The sequence below is a fragment of the Scomber japonicus genome, chromosome 18 (assembly GCF_027409825.1).
Source record: "Scomber japonicus isolate fScoJap1 chromosome 18, fScoJap1.pri, whole genome shotgun sequence".
Lineage (NCBI taxonomy): Eukaryota > Metazoa > Chordata > Actinopteri > Scombriformes > Scombridae > Scomber > Scomber japonicus.
Window position 1 is genome coordinate 28,750,769 of NC_070595.1, and position 22,681 is coordinate 28,773,449.

The window sequence follows — 22,681 nt, forward strand, 5'->3', positions numbered from 1 at the left end:
AATTGCATGAAAGCATGAAAAAATTGCCAAGTCTTTTATATAACATAACTTCTGGCATCTGTCCCAATATATGTTGTATATTAGGACTTGCCTACATCAAGGACCATCTGGAGGAAGAATGTTCACATCAGTCACCAGCCAATGGATCGAGTGCTTCAGATGACGATGACTTCTTTTCAAGCATGAAGACAACTCAGGGGCAGGAAAGTGTTAAGCAGCTAGAAGGGTACCTTGCCTCTAAAGTAGACAACAAAGAGATACTGCAATCTTATCCTGCAGTTTGCAGATTGTCACTTAAAATCAACACTGCCTTGCCAGCGTCTGCTGCATGCGAACGTCTCTTTAGCACTGCTGGGCTGATTTTCAGCCCAAGAAGGGCAAGACTGGATGCCAGAAATTTTGAAAATCAGCTCCTTCTCAAACTAAACAAAACATATTTTAGCTTTAGGTAGGTCATGCAGTTAATAGTACTATTTTTGCCATCTGTTATAGCACATCACTACTAGTTAGTAGTTCTACATACTGTACTATGTAAGTCTTCAGGGAAATCTAGTGTTGTGTGAGTTTCTGATTTTGTGTAAATTATGCAAACACTAACATTTGTTTTTACGAGTGGACATGCATGTTGTATCTGTTGTAGCACATCACTACTAGTTAGTACAGTAGTTCTACATACTACATACATCTTCAGGGAAATCTAGTGTTGTGTGAGCTGTGTTGTAAGGAGTCATGTTTAGTAAATTGGAAAAAAGACATCCTTTGTAAACTTGAGTAAACACATTTTTGCAAGTTAATGCGCAGCTGTGATACAGTAAAGGAGCAATGTGATAAAGGAAAGATTTCTACATTTCTTCAAACAATAAATTGTTAAAGAAATATGTGTCTAGTGTGGTTTTCCCCCTCCCTATTAATTCCTAATCAGGTGATTTCCATTTAGTATGATGTGCTTATGATAATTTCAAAAGATATCAATACCAGATATCACAAATAGAAAACATTGTGTTTTCAGGGTGGTGTTAGTGGGCTTTTTAACCTTAAATGACTTGATTGAGTGTATAAAGGACATACCAAGACATTGGAACTACATTACACCAAATTACTTTTACTTTTGATACTTAAGTACATTTGAAGCCAAGTACTTTTATACTTTTACTCAAGTTGACATTTAAAGGGAGCACTTTCACTTTTACTGGAGTAATATTTTACACTAGGTATCTCAACTTCTACTCAAGTACGTGGTCTGTGTACTTCGTCCACCACTGTTTGTTTGTAAGTAAGTTCATATGTTATGTACTGGTAGAATGCCTTTTTTTATTAATGGCACGTACGTTCTTATGGAACAATGATCAACAATGAAAAAGAAGGAAAAGCTAAAATGCTAAAATAAGAGTTATCGTTATGAAGACGGTGATGGAGGGATGAAAGTGAAAAACTTGTCAAGAGACCAGGATGTGTTATGCAGGAACATTTATTGAAGCTTAATGAGAACAGAGAGTTACAGTACAAGAAGTACAATAGAAAACATTGCAATCAGAACAGAGTGTCCTTTTAGTGAGCGGGGCAGAATTGAGGGGATTCCAAAAGAGCTTGTGTCAGAAACAGGCTGAACTGAGAGGTTGCATAAAGCGCCAGTAGAAGCACTGTGAATCATCCAAAGCTACGCTAGAAAATGGAAACAAATAAAGTAGTGCTGGAAATAAGCATAAAAGGTCCCGTTAAAGAATTCTTCCATTTTTCTTTTACTTGCAAGGATGAGCATGGGGAAGAGGGACACAGCGATCTACAACAGACCTGAAATCTACAACATTGACACCATTGAATGTCCCAGTGGTGGTTGTTGATTTGACTTTCCCGTTTTTGTATGTGCGGGAGAGGCGTGCTGTGTATGGGACTTTTGTTGTGTACCTATGTCCCATAATTTTGACACCACAGGAGTGGTTTGGTGGGACAGTTACCGACACATCGACAGCAAGATTTTTCGACACGCTTATGCTGCTGCCTTTGGAGATATCCTTTGTTACTGAAGCACTGACCTCAATACCTGTCTCGCCAACAAATGGGATTTTGCCAGTGAAGCTGGTTGTAACACCAACTGAGATGGAAGTGGTACTGTCCCACCTTTTCTCTTCTGAATACTCCTTTGAGAGATGAACTGTTTTGGAAACTGTTCTACACTGGTAATTGCTAGTGGAAGCCTTGGTCATGACCTCTGGAGGATGACTAATTTTTTTAGCTGCTTTAAAGTTGTACTTGACATCAGAAATGCGGTCTGACTTAACTTTCCTGCTCATGACCAGGACATCGTAATACCTGTACTTGTACTCCCAACCTTCCCAGGGAAGATAGAAGGACTTATTTCTGACATCCACCTTCCCAAGACCATACTTGTTCTTCCCAACAAATATGTTAACATTACGGCAGGTCCTGATTGCATCCTTAGGCACTGAACCATAGGAACCGGACTTAAACTCAAAAAGCTCAAAATTGTCTTTGTTCACCAGGAGATAAAAGTTAGTGCATGTATGTTCTTTGAAACCATACGCATATTTGCACGTATTACTTCCTGCAGCGTGGAAACCTGCTGCACAACGACAATGGCAAATATAGTCACGACGATGTGTGTACCAGTTGCCGTAATACACAGTTCCGGCAGGGAGACGACTACCAGAACGCCTGTACACCCATCTCAAGTTGGAGTTAGGAATCGGGTTATAGTCATTACTGGCACCTCTCTTCTGTCTCAGGGTAGGAGAAGACAGAGGAAATTCATCTGTTGTTCTGTCCGAGGTGATGTCAGCCGTCCTGTCCTCTGGCGCTGGGTCCAGTATGGAGTCTGTAGAGAAGGAAGGGAAAAGACATAGACACAATGTGTTAGTGTCATGTGTCTGCTGGATGATATCAAATGTTAAATTTGTTCATCAATCTTATTGAAAGCTGTGAATTTTCACAGTTGGTGAACAAGGTCAGTCACCGCAAAGGTCACACTCTAAACTTAGTGCTCTCACTGAGCCTCAGCTTGGAACGTGGAATTAAATGACGTCTCTGTGTTTGACCATGAAGCTGCTGTTTTAATTACTGCATTTCCCTGTCCTGCCTCTAGGCCCACTGTCACTATCAGATCTCATGTTTTTAACTCTCCACCAATACTTTTCATAATGCCTTTTTATTCTCTTTTCATCTGCATTCCTCTGAGCAGTATTTTAGCAGTAATGATATATATAACAATTTGATGGGCAACAAACATGTAAAGTAATATGGTGTTGTCAAAGTGCTGGGTGATAAGAGACAGGATTTCAGAGAATTCAGCAATACAACCACAGTTCTGTTTTGGAGGCCTGTAGATTAAAACACGACATACTGGGTCCTTACTATTGTATTATTCCCATTTTTTCTGTGTCTGAATATTACTATTGGGAAAGGAAAGCAGAAGAAAAATTTGTTCAAAGCAATTTTTGCTAAATTGAGTGAAAAAATAGTACATGAAAAATTTAAGCAGTAAGCAGTGGTGATCGGGCCTTACAATACACACAAGACATATTATACAAGCACGAAGGTGCCAAAATTGTAAAGTAAATAAAAAATGGCTGACTTCTGTAGGGCTTATGTTGTGGCTCCAAAACCCTTTTTTAAAAGTCTGGATAGGAGTTTTTCGGAAATTCATTAAACTTTGCACATGCAAAGTGAAATTGCATAAATAATATATCATATAATAATGATAATGATGATGAACCTGGCCTTTAAGTCTGATATTTTGGGCTTTGTCAGCAAATACCAAACAACAATGAAACTACAACATTTTATCAACACTTCTATCTAACAACATGTTTAAAATGTCACAGCTGACACAGTTACAGTTGACTTACCATTTGGTTGTGAGCGAGACTCTGAAAAACAGAAAACAAACAACATTCAAATTCAACAGTTATATTCACTGATACTTTATGTGATTTATTGGCTCCCCATATTTCCATGGGAGGATGTTTGTGATGATTGTAATATTAACAACTAAACTGTGCTGAAAACTGGCCAAAGATCTTTTCATTTAAATAAATGTCTGTTACCAAATGAGGTAACAGTGTAACTGTGTAGACATAAATGCAACATTCTGTATATTATGGTATTCACTATTTGATGAAAGATGCTGCTCTCCACTGCTGGAGATATAATATTAATGTTAATAACAACAGAGCACTTCACCTCCCGTTTATTGTATCATTCTCTTACAGACAGGAGACTGGAAGATGCTTCCAAATTAATTAATTAATCCATTAATTGAGGTTAATTAAGTTCACTTTTGGCTGGGATTATCCTATCTACCAGTTATTTTTCTGATATTCATCAGCATGCAAGGTCATGGATAAACACTGGACATGACAAACAAAAGGGAATCAATAAAGAATCGTATTCATAAGCACAATCGATAATGGCATTGGTATTAATAAAATCTTATCAGATCCCATCCCTAGTTGTGTTACAGCTATGTTTACTTAATCAGAGGATTTTACTCCCGTCCCAGTGTTCAGCATCGATATCATTGGTTCAGGTGTGTGCAGGTGAAGAGGACCCTTACCTGCTGCCAGTAGAGTCAGCAGAGCTGCCACACAGATCACTTTGTAGAGAGCCATCACTGCTCAGTGTGTTCATCTCATCAGATCTGCTCTGGCATAAATACCCTTCCTCTGTCTTCCCTCCCTCACACACAATCACACCTCCCTCTACCTGCCTGATAACACGCCCAACACCACCTGCTCCACCTCCTTCATAGTAAACACGTAAAGCAGTGTCGCTTCAACTCTGTGCTAGAACAAAAAAAAGTATCATATTTACTCTAGTACTCATGTACGATTATGAGATAATTGTACTTGAGTATTCTTGACTTTTGTAACTTAGAACTTCAGTTGCACCGGAGTGTCAGTTCTGATTGTGTTTCAGTGCAGACGTGTGTTCATCAGCTCTCTGCTTGCTATATGCGTTGTACTTTTGTCTGTAATTATTCTTGCAAAGAGAGCTGTTACCACTTAAACTGGCACTAAAGAAAATGTCTATAGTGGAACTGTGCAATGGAACAAAAGTTTGCATTTGGGACACAGGAAAAGTTCAGAGCCCTGCCACACTCAGCTGGTAACCTAGTCTAGCATACAAAGCTCCTACGACCCACAAACAATAATGTAAAAGCTGTGTCTCCAAACCCAGCAAAGTTGGGAAGCTGCACAGAGTGTTAGTGACTGATCGAGAGGATGACGCAGCTTGAAAAGTCGATTGAAATGCTGCAGCACCATTGTAACTCCACTACCTGATATTTCATTGCACAACAGGTTGTCCTCTCACTAATAATAATGATGTTGAACACTGGGGAGCTAATCACATCACTGGCATTGAGGCTAACCAAAACCAAAGAAATAAAAAAACTTCTACCTATCATTACTTTTCTCTTGTCAGTGTGGCGTCATACAGAAAGGGAAACCAATACAATCCAGAAGTGGTACATAAACAGTCCAATCTTTCATAATCATTTCCTCCACTTAGGATCTGTACCATTTTGATCTCCAGTGTGGAAGGATAAAGGTATTCATGTTCTAGGAGATATCTCTGATAGTAATGTGCTACTTTCATGCAATGATCTATGTACTACATTTATTGAAATCTTTATTTTAGACTCAGAGATATATTGAGGTGGAGACCTCATTTACAATATAGTCAAGTAAAAAAACACAAAAAACACATCCCAAGCACAAGAAACACAGGTAACATACTCAGATAGTGATGACAGTAAAATAATAAAACCAAATTAATAAAATACTAACATATTAAAAACATAAGCATTTAAAACTAGAAAAAAGGAAACATGGTTGAGACTTTCACACTGAGCTGAAATGAATAATATTATCTTAAGGGTCCCGGACGTCTCATCCGGTTTCCCATCAAAAACTCAAATATTATATTTATGTTAAAACATGCACTATTTAGTTTTAAACCAACATTTGCTGTCATTATATAGACAAAGGTGTGTATAATATGTGTATAAGGTGGCTCCTCTAACTGAATATTTGCTAATCTACTAATGACGTGTGGAAAGTAACTAAGTACATTCACTCAAGTAATGCACTTGAGAACAGTTTGAGGTACTTGTTCTTTACTGTAGTACAGTTTGAGGTACTTGTTCTTTATTGTAGTACAGTTTGAGGTACTTATACTTTACTGTAGTACAGTCTGAGGTACTTGTACTTTACTGTAGTATTTCCATGTGATGCTACTTTCTACCTCTCAGAGGGAAATATTGTACTTCCTACTCCACTACATTTATTTAACAGCTTTAGTTACTTTTCAGATGCAGATTTGACACAATGGATAATATAACAAGCTTTTAAAATACAACACATTGTTAAAGATGAAACCAGTCAGCAGTGTGTAGTCGGCTCACATTTCAGATGTCTATGAGTTGTTAACAGCTCCACCAAATACTTTATTCTTCCCTCTAAACTTCTCACATGCTTTCATTTGACCTGACGCATCAGATGGTTTGTTACAGTTAAAACTGAAAGTTTAAAATATTTGTATTATTGCTCCAGTTTATCCTGACCAATCTATTTATCTAAGTTTACAGCTATAATGCATTGGCCAAGTCATCAGGACAGCAGCTGTAACGAAAAACGGAGCCTTGTTATTTTACTGGGCATCGGGATCAACAGCAGAAAGAGAAAGGTCTTGTATTTGTTTCATCAAATAGATCACCAGCAGTCAGCCTTGGAGATCACGTGTCTGAAAAACATGACAGCTGATTTGGGGTTCCTCAAGGTAGCTGCCTTGGGCCATTTTTATTCTCATTGTACATGCTGCCACATGGTGACATCAGCAGAGAGAACAATATATAATATATTTCTGTGTGTTTAATGTGTTTATTGTAATGTACTTACACTGTAAGTGATAGGGGAAAGAAATTCCACAGTTCTCCTAATATGAAGCTTAAGCCGTCCTCCATCCATCCATCCATCCATCTTCTTCCGCTTATCCGGAGTCGGGTCGCGGGGGCAGCAGCCTAAGCAGGGAAGCCCAGACTTCCCTCTCCCCAGCCACTTCGTCCAGCTCTTCCCGGGGGACCCTGAGGCGTTCCCAGGCCAGCCGAGAGACATAGTCTCTCCAGCGTGTCCTGGGTCTTCCCCGAGGTCTCCTACCGGTGGGACGTGCCCTGAACACCTCACCAGGGAGGCGTCCGGGAGGCATCCTGATTAGATGCCCGAACCACCTCATCTGGCTCCTCTCGACGTGGAGGAGGCTTAAGCCGTCCTAACGAGTCAAATCTTCATCTTCTATGATTCAACGTTACAGTGACAATCGACTGTCTGAACACTGAGATTAGTTTATTACATAAGTCAAGCCTGGTGTGCTCATGCTTGGTTTGAATAATTTGGAGACCTCTGACGTACGATATAATTTAATAAAAGGGCAGAGACTGAGTTTGTACTTCTTCTGTTTCAGTGAGAGCATGTAAATACTAATTCGCCAGCAGATATAAAGTTGGTGAATTGGTTTAGAAAAACAAATAGTCATTATTAGCGCCACGGGTTTACAGTAACTAGTCCCGCAGCTTTGAGAAAACACCAACAATATATACATCAAAACATGCGGCTTGATCGGGAAAGAGGTGCTATGACTTTTGGTGTTGAAATTCTCCATTGGAAATGAATGGGAATTTTTTAAAAAACCCACAAAATTACACCTTTTTTCGGAGTCACCTAGTTCTCTCATACCTCCACGTAGAAATGTGATTCAAACTTTAAAACGGAGGGAATCTTGTGCTCTCTCCATAACACCAAACTTATTTTACATAACATGTAAACTTTTCAAACTATGAGCAGTCAAACGAGCAGTGGAAATCACTTTTTCGTCACAGTTAGAGTGGAAGCGTCAGTTAGCTTGAGTGCGAGAAGCAGTAAAAAATAAACTTAATTTTTATTTTTAACTCGAGCTCACGGCCAATCCATGAAAATCAGACAAATAATTGTTGGTCAAAATGTAGACATAGGGTTTGGGATTCATAAAATGTGATGTTGACAGGCGGGGTCTGCACAAAATTGAAATGGGGGGCCGAGACCGGCAGCAATACGCGTTTCGCTCCCCATTGACCCTAATGTAATCATCTTTTTTTCAAAAGAATCTCACTCTGTCTTCGCACTGAGTTTACTCGCTCATTTTAAGGAACATCTAAATAAAATAGACACTGTCAGAATCTGCCGACCTCTGTGTCTCTCACTGTGTTTTTGGTTTTTGGACAGGAGTTACAGTTTTCTCACAGTTTGCAATTGTTCGGGACCTTGTCAGAAGTCATATTCTGGGGAATTTTGAGAATTCTCAAGCAGATTCTCACACATCGCCGTAGCAACCGTAGGGCCTTAGCTGCCCTTAGCAACCATAGGGCCTTAGCTGCCCTTAGCAACCTGTCGCTGGGCAGAAACTGAGCTACTTTTTTGTGATTGGCTAATTCTTCCTGTCTGTCTGTTTTGCCAGTTAACCGAGCTAGTATTGATACTCTCTCTATATATAAATTACATTGATACTCTCTCTCTCTCTCTCTCTCTCTCTCTCTCTCACTCTCACTCTCTCTCTCTTTCTATGTATATATATGAATTGTATTGACACTTTTACTGCTCAAAATCAGACAGGTATGGTGTGTGTGCGTGTCTGTGTGTGCATATGTGTGTATGTGTGTGTTTGTACACAGTGTGTTGTGTGCTAACACAGAGTATGTGTGAAGCGTAAAGTGCTGTAGTGTAGTGCTTAGAGTTAGTGCATGTTGCTACTGCCTTGTGCTCTGTGTGCTACTCTGCTTACATCTACTGTTACACTTCATACTGACTAGTAAGATGTACTTAATACTGCGACAGTAAAAGTTACTGAGTTAGTGTTAGTGACATTCTCAAAAGCAGATTATGATCAGGGTGACGTTTGAACACTGGAAATAAATTGTGTACTCGTCCCGGCAGCAGCCCTGTGGCACTCAAAATTTCCCTGGAATTTTCTAGTTTATTCATTGCTCTCACTGCAACCATCATTGAAACTTACCATGGACCAGCAAATTAAATAGAGTAGGCCTATACTGGCCTATATTTTTCACTTTTGCAGCCTTCTTTGTGTGATTGTAATATAGATGTTGCCATTTGTTTGTAAGTAAGTTCATATGTTATGTACTGGTAGAATGCCTTTTTTGATTAATGGCACGTACGTTCTTATGTAACAATGATCAACAATGAAAAAGAAGGAAAAGCTGAAATGCTAAAATAAGGGTTATCGTTATTAAGACGGTGATGGAGGAATGAAAGTGAAAAACTTGTCAAGAGACCAGGATGTCTTATGCAAGAACATTTATTGAAGCTTAATTGAAAACAGAGAGTTACAGAATGAAGTAGAATAGAAAACATTGCAATCAGAACAGAGTGTCCTTTTAGTGAGCGGGGCAGAATTGAGGGGATTCCAAAAGAGCTTGTGTCAGAAACAGGCTGAACTGAGGGGTTGCATAAAGCGCCAGTAGAAGCACTGTGAAACATGCAAAGCTACTAAATGCGGTCTGACTTAACTCTTCTGGTCATGACCAGGACTTGGTAATACCTGTACTTGTACTCCCAACCTCTCCAGGGAAGATAGAAGGACTTATTTCTGACATCCACCTTGTCCACCCATGTCCGCAGAGGCTGCCTGTTTGACGTACAGGGGGGTTCCACAGTTTTGGTGCATAAACCATAAAGGCCGCCTCCCCACCTTGTGGATTTCTATGGCTGATATGGTACTAAAAGTTCAGTAATGTAAAAAGGTGCTATACTATTCTTTGTAGACAAATAAAAGGGCTAAAAGAAACAGGAAGCCAGTGCAGGTCAGCTAAAATAGGGGTAATGTGGTCTTTCTTTTTGGTCTTGGTTAAAAGTCTTGCAGTGTCCTGTATAAGTTGCAAGTTCTTGATAGACTTTTTTGGGGGACTAGCAGGCTGCAATAATCTAGCCTGCTAGTAATAAAAGCATTGATTAATGTCTCAGCATCCTGTTTCGTTAAAAATGGTCGTACCTTGGCAAAATTTCTTAGGTGGAACAGACACATGATCCCATAGACTGACATAAAAGTTTCTTCCAGTAATGTACATATAAAATCAGTTTAAACCCAGGTCTAAAACCCAGTCACCCAGTCTGTATTAATTTATTTTTGTATTATTTTATTACTTTTAAAAGTCTTAAAATCCCCGTCACCCTTGAAAGCACCACCAGTTCACACAACTCCCACGTGGGGGCACCTAGCCTCTTTAACCAATCAGGAGCTACATAGGTCACGTTCAGCCTGTCAGCTCAGAGATGAAGTCCAGGCGCAGTTTTAAGCCGGTCTCTTTCCGACTTCAGGTAAAGGAGGGAAAACAGCTACGTGAGGAAAAAGGAAAAAAGAAGAGAAATACCTGTGACAACGAACATCTACAGTGAGTTACTTATTTACCGCGAGTGTGGAGCTGTGTGGCCGGTCGTCAGAAACTAAAATTACACCGTTAAGACGAGATAACTGCCATCCAAAACTGCTCATATATTGAATTGATATATCAGTTGTGGTTGTCTTAGTATCTTGTGGCATCTGTGTCACCCGTGTACATTGCATAACTGCATATTGACCGACAGTAGAGGAGCCGCACACTCGCTTGTAAAGGCCGGTCTGCGTTTTATTCATGACGTCACCAGCCTACCGGGAATTGTCCCATCCCTCCCGATGGCCACCCCGCCTTTGGTCCAGTGAAATACAGGTTGAGAGACAGAATCATTTTGTAAAACATTGCTTAAATTGATAACCAGCTTCCATCAACAAATATGCAATAAGGACATTGTACTCTTAGCAGTTAGTTTGAGACCATAATACCCACCGAGAGAATTTACTGTGGTGATGGCCATTGTTGTTTGCATACCTCTGTCTGCCAATGCGGAAGCCGCTTGTGACGTAGTGCATGTCGTAGTTCATTTTTTCTATCTGCAGATTTTAATCATGCCCCTCTTTCCAACACTGCCCACAGTTTGTTGATTGCATAACAAGGGGAGAAAAGACTGGACCTTCTTTTAATGTTGTGTTTTTTTAAATGCATATAAATCCACTGTGCTGCACACCTTGGTGGATCAGACCACAACCTGGTTAATATCTCTCCCACCTATACCCCTGTTATTAAAAGAACACCTACCACCACCAGAACTTCAAAATGCTGCTCCCATGAAGCAAAGGAGTCCTTGCAGTGCTGCCTGGAATCAACAGACTGAGATGTTTTCATGTGAGTCATATGGAGACAATATTGAAGGACTTACAGTTTGCATCATGGATTACATCAGTTTTTGTGTTGATAATAACATACCCAGCGGAGAAATTCAGTGCTCCCCCAACAATAAACCTTGGGTCACCAGCAGCCTGAAAGTCCTAATAAAGCAGAAGTAAAAGGCTTTCAGGGAGGGTGACGGGGAAAAAGTAAAAGCACTGCAAAGGGAACTGAAGATGAAGATTAAGCAGGGGAAACAACCCAATGGGCACAAAAATGTAATTACAGCTGCAGCAGGATGGAGTGAAGCACGCCTGGGCTGGCTTGAGGAAGATCACAGTTCTAGAGCAGAAAGAAGGATTGCTGCTTGATGGAGATCAGGATCTGGCTGATGACCTGAATATGTTTAATAGATTTGACAGCTCCACCTTATCTTGCCTGTGGCTCATGCGCCTCCCCTCCACCATCTCACCTGTGGCCCATGCTCCTCCCTCCACCACAAAATATTATGAAACTCACTTGGTATTGAAAAGGGAGGTTGATGTGAGAAGTTCAGCTGTGTTATATCAGACAAATATTCATGAAACTACTTGTGAGTATGATCATTCTAACAAAGGCAAGTTTGAAGTTGAAGTCAACTCTGAACTTTGAAAAGAAACATTACATTAAATTAGACATTATTTATTCATTGTTCAAACTACAACCACTATTGAAGCTTGCCCTGGAGACCAGCCAATGAAACATCTATCTATCTACCTATCTACCTATCTATCTCTCTCTTTGCAGTGTGGAGCACTTTCCTGAGTCCTTCCCAAGCTCCATTTGCATTGTTTTTTATTGTGTTGTTTCCATGTTTGTTGACTGTTGTAGTTTATATGTTATGTAGAAGTAGAATGACTTTTTTTAATTGCATTTGTTTCTTGGGTAAAAATGATCTAAAAATGAAAGAAAAGTCAAAATGCTAGAATAAGAATTAGGGTTATTAAGACTGAAACAATCAATGGAGAGCTGGTTTTCCCATAGTGAAAAACTTGTCAGGAGGCCAGGATGTATGATGCAATAACATTTATTAAAGCTTGATTGAGAAGAACAAAGTTACAAGACAAGAAGTACAGAAAACACCTCAATCAGAACAGAGTGGGCTTTTAATGAGGAGGCACGGGGGAAGGGAATCTAAATTACTGTTAGTTTTACTTTGAGGGGCATGACCTAGCATTGGGTATAGGAATACAGCGATCTATATGAGTTACGAAATCAATAACATTGACACCATTGAATACCCCAGAGATGTGTGTTGATCTTTTTGTCCCGCTGGGGTATGTGCGGGTGAGGACTGCTTTGTAAGGGACTATTGTCTTGTACCTATGTCCCATAATTCTGACACCGCAGGTATGGTTTGGTGGGACCCAAACCTCCACATCAAGACCGAGGGTTTTCGATACTGATAAGGTACTTCCTTCGGAGAATGACTTTGTTGTCGTAGCACTAAGCTCAATACCTGTCGAACCAACAAATGGGATTTTGGCTTCAAAGGAAGCTGTCACACCTACTGATATTTCAGTGCTACTATCCCACCTTTTCTCTTCTGTATATGTTTTTGAGAGATGAGGTATTTTCTTAACTGTTCTGCACTGATGGTTGATGGTAGTTGCCTGGGTCATGACCTCTGGGGGATAACTAAATTTTTTAGCTGCATTTACGTCATACTGGACATCAGACATTTGCACTTTTGCAACTTTTTTGGAAAAGGTCAGGACCTGGTAATCCCAGTACCAATACACCTTACCTCCCCAGGGAAGGTATAAGCACTTGTCTGGAACATACACCATTCCAAGACCATATTCGTTCTTCCCAACATATGTTTTACCATTGGGGCAGCTCTTGATTGAATTCTTAGGCACTGAACCATCGGAGCCATCCTTCCAATCCAAATACTCAAAGTTGTCTTTGTTCACTAGGACATAAAAGGAGGTGCATTTACGGTCTCCGCCACCAGTGGTCACGCACGTGTTACTTCCTTTGGCGTGGTAACCAGCTGAGCAACGGCATCTGCAGATGTAGTCATAGCGATTGTCATAGGTGTTGTGATATATCACAGATCCGTCAGGGAGATGATGACCGGAACGCCTATACACCCATTTCAGGTTGGAGCTAGCACCAGGGATGCTGGAAGATCTCTTCTGTCTTAATGTTCTGATTGAGGTGATGTCAGGGGTCTTGTCATCTGGCATTGGGTTCAGTGTGAAGAATGTATAAAAGAAAGGGAAAACATACAGACACAGTGTGTTAGGGTCCTGGGTCTTCTGGATGCTGTCAAATGTTAAATGTGAATTAGTCAATTGTTGTCATGGCAGAGCAATTTTTCTTAAGGTTATTGTTTGGCCTGTATAAAACACTAAATGCAATTGTGTAGAAGCAGCTATTACATGACAGCCAAAACAGATTGTACTTTTTAGCATGGAGGTGGAAGGTCTTTTATCACCAATCGTACAATCAGTCGTCTTTGCCGCACACAGTGAATGCTAGTTGTGAGGGCATCATAAAAAAACGGCAGAGGGTGGCTGTGCCAAAACAAAAGCTTTTTCCACTCTGTGTTTTGACATCAGGTGTGATGTGGAAGAAGTTTTGTGTCCTAACATGCACATGAATAAATCCACACATGCTTGGCTCCAACAAAAAACAAGCTTCAATATTTATCATCATCATCAAGGTCTTACAATTTAGCTAACCAAATGTCAGGAGAATTTGGTTAACCTACTAGTAGTAGTATGTCTATATCTTCCCATTGCTACTAGATGGCAATATGATTATGATTCCATTTTGTCTACACACCGTGACTTTTATACAAACAACCGAAATCTGGGACAGATCTGCTGATGTTGATTTATAACAGTTTCTTTTTCATGTCAAAACATTGAACTTTGCCACGACAATGGTGTGTTAAAGTAAAATGCCTAAAAATGGAAAAAAAAAACCTGCAAAATTGAAAAACATGACTGACCTCCCATTAAGCTCAAAATATACCTTACTTCTGTCTACCAAATTTGTTTTTTGATCCACAGAAAGTCTTTCACTTTTAACTTTTGAGAAGTGCGCTATGGAGCCATTTTACTACCCAACCCCAAGAATCATGTTACATATCAAGGTTTGCCACACGTGCAAAGTTTTGTGTTTTCAAGCACCCCAGGTACCTCACAATTGCTAAAACAAATTAAGGGGCGCCTTATAGCGGACATGCCATGTCCAAGCCCAATTAGATAACAAGTATGTACTCGTTCAAACATGGGTTCAAAGTTTTGTTCGTTTTTGTGCAACTTAAATGAATCAAATATGTTCATAAAGATGAAAATTGATGCAAGAAACCTGAAATGGCTGACTTCTTATCAGGCAAAAAGAAGGTAGTATATCCACAATGAAGAAAAAATGATGAATTGGGGGTACTATGGAGTTAACTGGCCGTACCTGAGCCCAATCACTACAGAACTTGTCTTGAACTTACCAGCTCTAATTTTTTTAGAGCATCCCAAACCCTAACCCTTAAAAATGCAATGGCAGAGGAGAATTATAATAATCTTTACAAAAATGTAAAGGCTCGTAAGATAACAGATGTGAAACTATAGTCTCATTTCTATATTAGTCTGGATGTTTATTTGCTTATATTTGCTCTCTTAAAGGATGGGTGCGCTTAAAAATGTAAATGATAGGAGAAAAATTGACAGCCCTCCTTTTGAAAAGATGTATTTAAAGGTTTATCTGACAGCAAATGCCTACAACAATGAATCCGCCAAGATTTTTATACAACATGTTTAAATGTCACAGCTGGAGCGCCCTGGTGGTCAATTGGTTAGAGTGCATGCCACCTAATCGCAGTGTCCCTGGTTCGAATCCAACCAGGGACCTATGCTGCAGTTCATTCCCCTGTCTCTTTCCCTGTTTCCTGTCAGCCTCTCTGCCAGTTACTATATAAATACATCTTTTTAAAAAATTTAAAAAATGTCACAGCTGACATCGGTAAGAGAAGTTAACAAGTGAAAACTTTGACTTACCATTTGCTTGAGAGAGAGACTCTGAAAAAAGAAAACAAACAGCTCTTGAAACAATGCAGCATTAATATTCACTGATACATTATATGATTTATTGAAACATGTCCATGGGAGGACATTTATGGTGATCAGAATACGAAAATCACCTAGATGTCTATTGAGTCACTATCTGTCACCAAATGAGGCAACACAATGGTGATTGAGCCTATCGCCCACTGAAGAAAGCAAGTTTGCAGTATGTTACCCTTACCTGCTGCCAGTAGAGTCAGCAGAGCTGCCACGCAGATCACTTTGTAGAGAGCCATCACTGCTCAGTGTGTTCATCTCATCAGATCTGCTCTGGCATAAATACCCTTCCTCTGTCTTCCCTCCCTCACACACAATCACACCTCCCTCTACCTGCCTGATAACACACCCAACACCACCTGCTCCACCTCCTTCATAGTAAACACGTAAAGCAGTGTCGCTTCAACTCTGTGCTAAAACAAAAAAAAGTATCATATTTACTCTAGTACTCATGTACAATTATGAGATAATTGTACTTAACTTGAGTATTCTTGACTTTTGTAACTTAGAACTTCAGTTGCACCGGAGTGTCAGTTCTGATTGTGTTTCAGTGCAGACGTGTGTTCATCAGCTGTCTGCTTGCTATATGCGTTGCACTTTTGTCTGTAATTATTCTTGCAAAGAGAGCTGTTACCACTTAAACTGGCACTAAAGAAAATGTCTATAGTGGAACTGTGCAATGGAACAAAAGTTTGCATTTGGGACACAGGAAAAGTTCAGAGCCCTGCCACACTCAGCTGGTAACCTAGTCTAGCATACAAAGCTCCTACGACCCACAAACAATAATGTAAAAGCTGTGTCTCCAAACCCAGCAAAGTTGGGAAGCTGCACAGAGTGTTAGTGACTGATCGAGAGGATGACGCAGCTTGAAAAGTCGATTGAAATGCTGCAGCACCATTGTAACTCCACTACCTGATATTTCATTGCACAACAGGTTGTCCTCTCACTAATAATAATGATGTTGAACACTGGGAAGCTAATCACATCACTGGCATTGAGGCTAACCAAAACCAAAGAAATAAAAAAACTTCTACCTATCATTACTTTTCTCCTGTCAGTGTGGCGTAATACAGAAAGGGAAACCAATACAATCCAGAAGTGGTACATAAACAGTCCAATCTTTCATAATCATTTCCTCCACTTAGGATCTGTCCCATTTTGATCTCCAGTGTGGAAGGATAAAGGTATTCATGTTCTAGGAGATATCTCTGATAGTAATGTGCTACTTTCATGCAATGATCTACGTACTACATTTATTGAAATCTTTATTTTAGACTCAGAGATATATTGAGGTGGAGACCTCATTTACAATATAGTCAAGCAAAAAAACACAAAAAACACATCCCAAGCACAAGAAACACAGGTAACATACTCAGATAGTGATGACAGTAAAATAATAAAACCAAATTAATAAAATACTAACATATTAAAAACATAAGCATTTAAAACTAGAAAAAAGGAAACATGGTTGAGACTTTCACACTGAGCTGAAATGAATAATATTATCTTAAGGGTCCCGGACGTCTCATCCGGTTTCCCATCAAAAACTCAAATATTATATTTATGTTAAAACATGCACTATTTAGTTTTAAACCAACATTTGCTGTCATTATATAGACAAAGGTGTGTATAATATGTGTATAAGGTGGCTCCTCTAACTGAATATTTGCTAATCTAATAATGATGTGTGGAAAGTAACTAAGTACATTTACTCAAGTACTGCACTTGAGAACAGTTTGAGGTACTAGTACTTTACTGTAGTACAGTTTGAGGTACTAGTACTTTACTGTAGTACAGTCTGAGGTACTTGTACTTGTACTTTACCGTAGTATTTCCATGTGATGCTACTTTCTACATCTCAGAGGGAAATATTGTACTTTCTACTCCACTACATTTATTTTACAGCTTTAGTCACTTTTCAGATGCAGACTTGACACAATGGATAATATAACAAGCTTTTAAAATACAACACATTGTTAAAGATGAAAGCAGTCAGCAGTGTGTAGTCGGCTCACATTTCAGATGTCTATGAGATGTTAACAGCTCCACCAAATACTTTATTCTTCCCTCTAAACTTCTCACATGCTTTCATTTGACCTGACACATCAGATGGTTTGTTACAGTTAAAACTGAAAGCTTAATATATTTTTATTATTGCTCCAGTTTATCCTGACCAATCTATTTATCTAAGTTTACAGCTATAATGCATTGGCCAAGTCATCAGGACAGCAGCTGTAACGAAAAACGGAGCCTTGTTATTTTACTGGGCATCGGGATCAACAGCAGAAAGAGAAAGGTCTTGTATTTGTTTCATCAAATGTGTCTGAAAACAGTGTCTGAAAAACATGACAGCTGATTTGGGGTTCCTCAAGGTAGCTGCCTTGGGCCATTTTTATTCTCATTGTACATGCTGCCACATGGTGACATCAGCAGAGAGAACAATATATAAAATATTTCTGTGTGTGTTTAATGTGTTTATTTTAATGTACTTACACTGTAAGTGATAGGGGAAAGAAATTCCACAGTTCTCCTAATATGAAGCTTAAGCCGTCCTAATGAGTCAAATCTTCATCTTCTATGATTCAACGTTACAGTGACAATCAACTGTCTGAACACTGAGATTAGTTTATTACATAAGTCAAGCCTGGTGTGCTCATCCTTGGTTTGAATAATTTGCAGACCTCTGACGTACGATATAATTTAATAAAAGGGCAGAGACTGAGTTTGTACTTCTTCTGTTTCAGTGAGAGCATGTAAATACTAATTCGCCAGCAGATATAAAGTTGGTGAATTGGTTTGAGAAAAACAAATAATCATTATTAGCGCCACGGGTGCACAGTAACTAGTCCCGCAGCTTTGAGAAAACACCAACAATATATACATCAAAACATGCGGCTTGATCGGGAAAGAGGTGCTATGACTTTTGGTGTTGAAATTCTCCATTGGAAATGAATGGGAATTTTTTAAAAAACCCACAAAATTACACCTTTTTTTCGGAGTCACCTAGTTCTCTCATACCTCCACGTAGAAATGTGATTCAAACTTTAAAACGGAGAGAATCTTGTGCTCTCTCCATAACACCAAACTTATTTTACATAACATGTAAACTTTTCAAACTATGAGCAGTCAAACGAGGAGTGGAAATCACTTTTTCTTCACAGTTAGAGTGGAAGCGTCAGTTAGCTTGAGTGCGAGAAGCAGTAAAAAATAAACTTAATTTTTATTTTTAACTCGAGCTCACGGCCAATCCATGAAAATCAGACAAATAATTGTTGGTCAAAATGTAGACATAGGGTTTGGGATTCATAAAATGTGATGTTGACAGGCGGGGTCTGCACAAAATTGAAATGGGGGGCCGAGACCGGCAGCAATACCTGTCTCGCTCCCATTGACCCTAATGTAATCGTCTTTTTTTCCCAAAAGAATCTCACTCTGTCTTCGCACTGAATTTACGCGCTCATTTTAAGGAATATCTCAATAAAATAGACACTGTCAGAATCTGCCGACTTCTGTGTCTCTCACAGTGTTTTCAGTTTTTGGACAGGAGTTACAGTTTTCTCACAGTGTGCAATTGTTCGGGACCTTGTCAGAAGCCAAATTCTGGGGCATTTTGAGAATTTCCAAGCAGATTCTCACACATCGCCGTAGCAACCATAGGGCCTTAGCTGACCTTAGCAACTGTAGGGCCTTAGCTGCCCTTAGCAACCTGTCGCTGGGCAGAAACAGAGCTACTTTTTTGTGATTGGCTAATTCTTCCTGTCTGTCTGTTTTGCCAGTTAACCGAGCTAGCGGCCGAGCTAGCATTGATACTCTCTCTATATATAAATTATATTGATACTCTCTCTCTCTCTCACTCTCTCTCTCTTTCTATGTATATATATGAATTGTATTGACACTTTTACTGCTCAAAATCAGACAGGTATGGTGTGTGTGCGTGTGTGTGTGTGCATATATGTGTGTTTGTACACAGTGTGTTGTGTGCTAACACAGAGTATGTGTGAAGCGTAAAGTGCTGTAGTGTAGTGCTTAGAGTTAGTGCATGTTGCTACTGCCTTGTGCTCTGTGTGCTACTCTGCTTACATCTACTGTTACACTTCATACTGACTAGTAAGATGTACTTAATACTGCAACAGTAAAAGTTACTGAGTTAGTGTTAGTGACATTCTCAAAAGCAGATTATGATCAGGGTGACGTTTGAACACTGGAAATAAATTGTGTACTCGTCCCGGCAGCAGCCCTGTGGCACTCAAAATTTCCCTGGAATTTTCTAGTTTATTCATTGCTCTCACTGCAACCATCATTGAAACTTACCATGGACCAGCAAATTAAATAGAGTAGGCCTATACTGGCCTATATTTTTCACTTTTGCAGCCTTCTTTGTGTGATTGTAATATAGATGTTGCCATTTGTTTGTAAGTAAGTTCATATGTTATGTACTGGTAGAATGCCTTTTTTTATTAATGGCACATACGTTCCTATGTAACAATGATCAACAATGAAAAAGAAGGAAAAGCTGAAATGCTAAAATAAGGGTTATCGTTATTAAGACGGTGATGGAGGAATGAAAGTGAAAAACTTGTCAAGAGACCAGGATGTCTTATGCAAGAACATTTATTGAAGCTTAATTGAAAACAGAGAGTTACAGAATGAAGTAGAATAGAAAACATTGCAATCAGAACAGAGTGTCCTTTTAGTGAGCGGGGCAGAATTGAGGGGATTCCAAAAGAGCTTGTGTCAGAAACAGGCTGAACTGAGGGGTTGCATAAAGCGCCAGTAGAAGCACTGTGAAACATGCAAAGCTACTAAATGCGGTCTGACTTAACTCTTCTGGTCATGACCAGGACTTGGTAATACCTGTACTTGTACTCCCAACCTCTCCAGGGAAGATAGAAGGACTTATTTCTGACATCCACCTTGTCCACCCATGTCCGCAGAGGCTGCCTGTTTGACGTACAGGGGGGTTCCACAGTTTTGGTGCATAAACCATAAAGGCCACCTCCCCACCTTGTGGATTTCTATGGCTGATATGGTACTAAAAGTTCAGTAATGTAAAAAGGTGCTATACTATTCTTTGTAGACAAATAAAAGGGCTAAAAGGAACAGGAAGCCAGTGCAGGTCAGCTAAAATAGGGGTAATGTGGTCTTTCTTTTTGGTCTTGGTTAAAAGTCTTGCAGTGTCCTGTATAAGTTGCAAGTTCTTGATAGACTTTTTTGGGGGACTAGCAGGCTGCAATAATCTAGTAATAAAAGCATGGATTAATGTCTCAGCATCCTGTTTCGTTAAAAATGGTCGTACCTTGGCAAAATTTCTTAGGTGGAACAGACACATGATCCCATAGACTGACATAAAAGTTTCTTCCAGTAATGTACATATAAAATCAGTTTAAACCCAGGTCTAAAACCCAGTCACCCAGTCTGTATTAATTTATTTTTGTATTATTTTATTACTTTTATTTGTTTATATCGGCAGAGTCTTAAAATCCCCATCACCCTTGAAAGCACCACCAGTTCACACAACTCCCACGTGGGGGCACCTAGCCTCTTTAACCAATCAGGAGCTACATAGGTCACGTTCAGCCTGTCAGCTCAGAGATGAAGTCCAGGCGCAGTTTTAAGCCGGTCTCTTTCCGACTTCAGGTAAAGAAGGGAAAACAGCTACGTGAGGAAAAAGGAAAAAAGAAGAGAAATACCTGTGACAACGAACATCTACAGTGAGTTACTTATTTACCGCGAGTGTGGAGCTGTGTGGCCGGTCGTCAGAAACTAAAATTACACCGTTAAGACGAGATAACTGCCATCCAAAACTGCTCATATATTGAATTGATATATCAGTTGTGGTTGTCTTAGTATCTTGTGGCATCTGTGTCACCCGTGTACATTGCATAACTGCATATTGACCGACAGTAGAGGATCCGCACACTCGCTTGTAAAGGCCGGTCTGCGTTTTATTCATGACGTCACCGACCTACCGGGAATTGTCCCATCCCTCCCGATGGCCACCCCGCCTTTGGTCCAGTGAAATACAGGTTAGACAGAATCATTTTGTAAAACATTGCTTAAGTTGATAACCAGCTTCCATCAACAAGTATGCAATAAGGACATTGTACTCTTAGCAGTTAGTTTGAGACCATAATACCCACCGAGAGAATTTACTGTGGTGATGGCCATTGTTGTTTGCATACCTCTGTCTGCCAATGGGGAAGCCGCTTGTGACGTAGTGCATGTCATAGTTCATTTTTTCTATCTGCAGATTTTAATCATGCCCCTCTTTCCAACACTGCCCACAGTTTGTTGATTGCATAACAAGGGGAGAAAAGACTGGACCTTCTTGTTAATGTTGTGTTTTTTTAAACACATAAATCCACTGTGCTGCACACCTTGGTGGATCAGACCACAACCTGGTTAATATCTCTCCCACCTATACCCCTGTTATTAAAAGAACACCTACCACCACCAGAACTTCAAAATGCTGCTCCCATGAAGCAAAGGAGTCCTTGCAGTGCTACCTGGAATCAACAGACTGAGATGTTTTCATGTGAGTCATATGGAGACAATATTGAAGGACTTACAGTTTGCATCATGGATTACATCAGTTTTTGTGTTGATAATAACATACCCAGCGGAGAAATTCAGTGCTCCCCCAACAATAAACCTTGGGTCACCAGCAGCCTGAAAGTCCTAATAAAGCAGAAGTAAAAGGCTTTCAGGGAGGGTGACGGGGGAAAAGTAAAAGCACTGCAAAGGGAACTGAAGATGAAGATTAAGCAGGGGAAACAACCCAATGGGCACAAAAATGTAATTACAGCTGCAGCAGGATGGAGTGAAGCACGCCTGGGCTGGCTTGAGGAAGATCACAGTTCTAGAGCAGAAAGAAGGATTGCTGCTTGATGGAGATCAGGATCTGGCTGATGACCTCAATCTGTTTAACAGATGTGACAGCTCCACCTTATCTTGCCTGTGGCTCATGCGCCTCCCCTCCACCATCTCACCTGTGGCCCATGCTCCTCCCTCCACCACAAAATATTATGAAACTCACTTGGTATTGAAAAGGGAGGTTGATGTGAGAAGTTCAGCTGTGTTATATCAGACAAATATTCATGAAACTACTTGTGAGTATGATCATTCTAACAAAGGCAAGTTTGAAGTTGAAGTCAACTGTATCAAGAGCTGTGTAAAGGTCAACAAACTGTGCAACACAGTGCTGTTTCTTGTCCAAAGAATGTATCATTCAATATAAGGGTGGAGGCTGAGTTTGTACTTTGTTGCTGTGATTGAGTACATTGAAATTATAATACTGTATTTATTATCT

The 22,681-nt window shown here is 39.9% G+C and overlaps 1 protein-coding gene across 1 annotated transcript; it reads right to left on the bottom strand.

Moving 5' to 3' along the window:
• Positions 1–1,739: 1,739 nt before the first annotated feature.
• LOC128379357 (natterin-3-like) lies at positions 1,740–13,494 on the bottom strand. Its single transcript, XM_053338974.1, has 3 exons — positions 13,050–13,494; positions 3,864–3,884; positions 1,740–2,833 (listed from the first exon to the last, which is right to left on the bottom strand). Exons 1-3 carry the CDS (start codon positions 13,492–13,494, stop codon positions 1,740–1,742), a joined length of 1,560 nt encoding a protein of 519 aa, XP_053194949.1.
• Positions 13,495–22,681: the final 9,187 nt, after the last annotated feature.